The sequence below is a fragment of the Seriola lalandi genome, unplaced genomic scaffold, assembly GCF_002814215.2.
Source record: "Seriola lalandi dorsalis isolate HSWRI2012SDOR001 ecotype SW California unplaced genomic scaffold, Sedor1 jcf7180002055009, whole genome shotgun sequence".
NCBI classification, from domain to species: Eukaryota; Metazoa; Chordata; class Actinopteri; order Carangiformes; family Carangidae; genus Seriola; species Seriola lalandi.
In genome coordinates, this window is record NW_019525552.1 from 186,052 (window position 1) to 192,087 (window position 6,036).

Below are 6,036 nucleotides of genomic sequence, written 5' to 3' on the forward strand. Positions count from 1 at the left end.
ATGTGTAACTTACTTACATATATTAAAATATATTAAATTTTAATCTTCAGTCAGATGACTGTTGCCGGATGGTAAACTGTATCTCAGGTTGGGTTCCCATCCAAATGTTGTGCAAATGTTAAAAAGAATGAGTTAATGAGTTAGATTGATAAAAAGTTGGTGGTGCTTTTTCTCCAGTTGTCTCCATTAAACCACTGAAGAAGAAAGTGCTGTGAGATGAAATGAGTAATTAAAAGAAGGTCAAACCTGAAATGGTGGAAAACATAATACACAATACACAATATTGACATTTGTTTGTTTCCTGAAGTACGTTTATCTACAAGGTCTGTTTCCACTTTGTCTCACTTTATTTTTCATTTCAATAAACCAACTTTTCCACCTCAGCCAGTGTTTTTTAATGGAAATTTAAAAAAAAACAAAAAACATAATTGGCTGAGGTCGGTTTCTTTGTGTGTTTTTATCATTGATTATTATTCTCTGCCCTTTAGAGTGACGAGAACCTGGTTCTCAAATATAACTCACCCATATCAGATAATATTCACACAAGACTGAGGAAATGATCTCAGTTGGCGTCTGTAGGGAAAACAGCAACAGTCAAGACCATCTGTTAATTTGTGGGAAAATTACATCGAAGAAATATTGCAGAAGTTGTGGATTGTGTGTTGTGCACACAATCATTACGCAATCACCAAGTAGTTATGAAAGGTTTAATTACATCATCATTGGCAACATTTTTATTTCCTTAAAGATTCTGTAAATGAGACTTTAAACAGCACACAACTATTTCCTATGTAAAGATAAAGTGGAGTGATGGCGTCCTGACCAGAGCATGAAGCCACACCCCGTCCGTGTGTGTTGTAATCTGAGTTTCTCTGGTCTTTGTTTTGGTAGCCAGTCTGGCAGCATGTGCAAGGTAATGCATGTGGGTCTCTGCTGTTTAACTGTGGCCCTCCCCACGTTTATAAAGACACAGGCTCCACCCACAGGTGATATGGCACAGTGCAGCGTTCAGGCGAAAGTGATCTTACAGAATTCCAGGAAACCACATTTTTTGATGAAACAGGCCTCAGACAAAGAAAGAGATGAAACCAGAGCACAAGTGAACTGGCCGTGGGGACCACTGGCTCAAATCCTGGTCGGCCGGTGGACCGTAAACATCCATTAAGTCTTTATAGGCTCCATCAGTGTCTTTATTGGCTCTGTCAGTGTCATCCGTGAGGCTGGTCCTAGCAGATCAGTCCATGGCAGAATTTCTTTCCCAGTCCGACCCAGTCCATGGAGCCAATACTGGTCTGACTTTACTGAGACTGAGAACCCTACCAGCTGCTTGACTCAGAACTGGTTTTTATTCTGCTCTATGTGTCAGTACCTTGATGGTTCATATTACATGTCTGTTTTCATTAATGACGGCTACAGTAGACATGATAACGCTAACTTGCTGTTACCCATCTTATGAATTTGTTTGGCAAATATTGCTATGACTAGCTGGCTAACTACTAGCATTGCTGTGGAGCATGCTAGCTTAATGGTTGTGGCTGGATTGTTTTATTTTTGTTGGGTCTCATGTTCACAGGGTAACTTTATTCAGTTGTACTTCCTATTGTGTGTTTAGTGGACACTTTAACTGAGCATGAAGTGTTTGTTTTGGTCTGAGATGCTGTTGGTCTATTGCGACATCTAGTGGCAGCGATGATCATTTACAAAACCTTTAATTAGGTGTCTTTCTGTTAGTTACAATAATAGGAAAAAGTCTACTATTCCATTTAAACACTATAAACCACTAGATTTTCAGTCACTGGATAAAGTGAATGGAGAGAAATGCTTTTATTGTTACTCAGTGTCCCTCAGTTTCAACAGACACATACAGAGTAATGTCATCTCCATATAATGTGTTTCCAGTATTTATGGCAACAGACAAGTTTCTCCAACATCCCACCACAGTGTTTGGACTGATTTTAAAGTAACTGCAGGTCCAACAGCTTCACAGATAAATGAAATGACATTTACATTTTTAAATAGTGGGGCACATTTAGACAAAGCAACAATCTGCGCAAACCAAGTATCTGCACAGCAGGTGGGACAATATTCTATATTTTTCTTATTGTCAACAAATCCCACAAAAAACACCCAAACCAACAATTAATCGATCATTTTAACAAGTATTATGTGTATTTCCAAATAGTCCAACATCTTATTCCACTGTGTCCATAAACACATCAGTGGGCCACACTGTTGACCTGGGTGACACTTATTTAGAGCTGGGGGAGAAGAGGGGTTAATACATTGATTGTAGCAGCAGTCAAGTATCTTTTACTGATTTCTCTTGAAAAATCTTTTTTGGTCGTATAGAGAAATGTTGAAGACCATTCATAATTTTACTCAGTGCTATTTGCTATAATTTATTCATATTCATTGTTAATAAATAGCCTAACTTGACAAAACAAATAAAGTTTTACAAACAAGACTTTAGAGCTGTATAAAAGTTCCTGTTACAAAAAAGAACTTCATCTACTAAGAAGCAAACAACAGAAGAAAGCATCAGTCGTTCCTACAAGTTTACACAGAAAACATTTTCAATTTCTGGAAAAAAAACAACCAAATGTTTTCAACCAAAAAGAAGATTTAACACGCAAACATGTTAAAGGTATAGTATATTGAAACATTAAGGTTATGTTATGGTCATATAAGTAAAATGCCTTTCTGCTGATTTACAGTGTGACACAGTAATTTTGTAAAAAATCACGTCATCGCCAAATGCCATTAATTAATAAACAGTTTGTTGATTCTTCTGCTGATTCATTTGGAAATGTATCAACTTTTTAAGTCTTGACAGTAAATAATATAATGTCACTGAAACAGAATTGTTTTTAAAATGTTGCAGAGTGAAATTGAATTTTAGTTTCCAGAGAAAAACAAAAGTCACCTGAAACTTAAGAAACAAATATCATTACCTGTTACAAATACTCATAATTTTACAAAACTATTAGCATCAAAATATACGTAAAGTACCAAACATAAAAGTACTTATTATGCATAATGGGCCCATTTCAGAGAAAAAGGTATATTAAATTATTAGTGCATGAATGTATGTACCACTAATACTGTAGCTGGTAAAGGAGGGGCTGCAAGTGTGAACAGAGAATGGAAAAGGCTAAAAACAGATTTTACATGTCTTCTGAAACTTCAGAAGCTGTAGGTTAAAAGAAAAGTTTTGAGTTTTAAATAGTTAAAAAGAGGCTAAATAAAGCAAAAGTCCTTCCACAGGCCCTTTATCATCTGATAGAATTAAAACGAACTGGTAGATCTGAAAATATAAATTAGCATAGTCTTATGTTACACGTTTGTGCTTCTCCTGTCCACTCTGCTTGCTTTGTCATTACTGTGGAAAACCCACAAGATGGCGCTACGCCCTCGGTCATGCCTCCACGTCTCACGAGCAGCAGCTCGAGTTGACCCACAGATCCTCAGTGTAATAACGGAGAGCAGCCGACATTAAAAACACACCTGAAATCATGCAATTGAGTATAAAACGTGACGTTGTGCGTGTTATTTCTTATTGTGCACTGAACTCAGAACATGTTCACATTCTGTTTGGTCCATAGTGGTTTAAGCCATTGTACAAGCCATTCACATAAAACATACAGTACATATTTACTTCACGACAGCAGACAGTTGTTTCTCTCCTGTCATTATCTTCTTTAACCTTATTAATTAGACAAATCAAGGTATCGTTAAGGCGTCACTGGACTTACTGTGATTTCACATTGAGATTTTGACATGATAAAAAACAATATGATGGATGAAATAAATTAGTTAATAAATAGGCCTCTAGACAGGGACCCAAACATTTTGAGAATCACTTATAATTTACAATTAAAATCACATAAATCCTAGTGTTGTGATTTTTGGTTATAGTTAATGTCAGGGCCCTTTCATACATGGATTAACTGTCTCCACGTTCCTTCACCTTCCCTCTACTCCCTGAAGGAAAAGCTCAGGGATGCACCTTCAAATCTTAAATTCTTCCAAACGTTTTACCGTTTCACCTCAGTGATTGGATGTTGGATTTTTGTTTTTTTAGCTACAACAGGAAGAATTTAACTCCAGATATTTATGTATCCCAGCAAATAAAAAGCACATTCATGTGTAAACCTGTGTCAAAAAGAAGCTGCAAATAAAACCTTTCAGACAATGTCAGCTGTAAGAGATGCTTTTACTTTCATGCACTTTGTATTTGTTTAAACCTTATAGGATTTACTGCGCAGACTAATGCTAACTATGCTAAATTATGGGCAGCCGCTTCTTGGCTTGTCAGAAATGCAGCATTGTAGAAAAAAAAACATGATTTATGTTGATTTTTCCAAAGCTGAAGCAGCTTCAGAACAGGTTTCAGTATGAACATGAATCAAAGATCCTCTAGGGTCACAGAGACTAAATGAAAAGACAATAACATTTATAATGTTTCTGAAAACTGCAGTCCAGAGCATCAAAGGATAATTCAAGTAAACTCAGGAAATGTTGGCGCTGTGCGGTGGGCAGAGGCCGCAGGACAAAACCAAAAAGAATGGCTCTTTTTTTCCCTCCTCAGAGACACCTGCAGACTCCGACACTCCACCTGCTGCTGTGACTCCTCCACAGTCACTGGAGTCTTTTCTTTTTACTGCAGCAAACCTTGTGATCAAGATCCACGACTTCCGTTGTCCTTCGAAGTCAGATTTGCATCCGGTAACCAAACTAAAAACGCCACTTTTCACAAAGTACAACACAGTTAAAGTGCAGTGGAGCTTCTTCTGCATGGCCATGGCTTACACACTTTTATACCGATCCAAAACTGGAGGTAATGCTTCTTCTTTGCAAGTGTCTGGGAGCACGACCTGGGTCCTCCCTCTGATCGATGCTGGTCCCCCCACCCCGGCATGAATCCAGTGTAGATTGCGGCTGTGCTTGATTAGACCTGGCTCACATCCAGAGCTTTCGGCTTTCCAGATTTCGAGGAAATTATACTTGGCAATAAAAATCAAGTGCACCTTTAAATGCATCACATCGACTGTGGCGCCAACGTGTTTCCCGGGGCAGCGGGGGACACCTCCTTATCGTCCTGCGGTTCAGTGACTTGGCAGGGTCACAACGAGGTTTCACGGGAGAAGCTGATCGACGGCTCCAGCTTGACTCCGTTGGTCGTCTTGTCTGAAGGACAGTCCCCGGGACACTCGGTGGGGAGCTGATAAATAAATGTTGAGAGCAATCAGCACAACAGTAATCAAGCGCATCAACACAATGAGGTTTCTGCTTTCATGAAGCTAGCGCGCCAGAATGCCTCGACAGATTCCTCAGCTTAATGATTGTTAATAAATTCACCTTCAAGGTAAATTCACGAGGTGATTCTTTCTGTCTTTTGTCGCTCCCCATGACTACAGAATAAAGATATACAGTACCCACTGCTGCTACATGTGCTGTAGAGTTAACGATTAAATATCATGATTTCCCCCGTATTCTGACAGACGCCGCCCGAAAAATCTGTTACTTCAGTTTTCGAGATGTGTCGGATTTTGTGACGACTGCATCTTTCCAGTTACACTGAAGAAGAAAGATTCACTCTCTGTGAACATGGTCTTTCACTGTATCTCAGTCTACCACAGCGTCTTTCATGATACGACCAGCAGAGGGCGCCAAAGCAAAACACAACTAACGGGTGACCCTGTAAAACGTGACCCGTGACTCAGAGGAACAATGATTTTCACCTCACAGGTTTTTTCATTTCCTTATTATTTTCAGAGGCCAAATTTCAGACAGAAAATATCTAATTAACTGAAATTGAAAACAATAATAAATGTAAAAAATGTTAATTTTATATTTCATAATCCGTCTTTTAAATCTCAAACCTGTGATCTCTCGTGGAAGTCAGAAAACTGAGCTGAGGAGGAGAGGGAGGGGGAAGAGGAGGAAGAAGAGGAAGAAGAGGAAGAAGAGGATGGGTCTGATGAACTGAGGACACTTCAGCTGTGACTCAGCGGGGGGGGGGGGGCAGAAAAAAGG

The 6,036-nt window shown here is 39.0% G+C and overlaps 2 protein-coding genes across 2 annotated transcripts in view; both read right to left on the reverse strand.

Annotated features, from left to right (window-relative positions):
* LOC147817158 (uncharacterized) overlaps positions 1 to 6,036 on the reverse strand; it is a 12,973-nt gene that overhangs the window by 6,272 nt on the left and 665 nt on the right. The window lies entirely within an intron of this gene.
* Positions 1,801 to 6,036, reverse strand: part of flvcr1 (FLVCR choline and heme transporter 1) — a 13,592-nt gene continuing 9,356 nt past the window's right edge. The window contains exon 10 of the mRNA XM_023397495.2: positions 1,801 to 5,221. Coding sequence (XP_023253263.1) covers positions 5,123 to 5,221 — 99 coding nt within the window. The 3' untranslated portion in view covers positions 1,801 to 5,122. The remainder of the gene's footprint in view (positions 5,222 to 6,036) is intronic.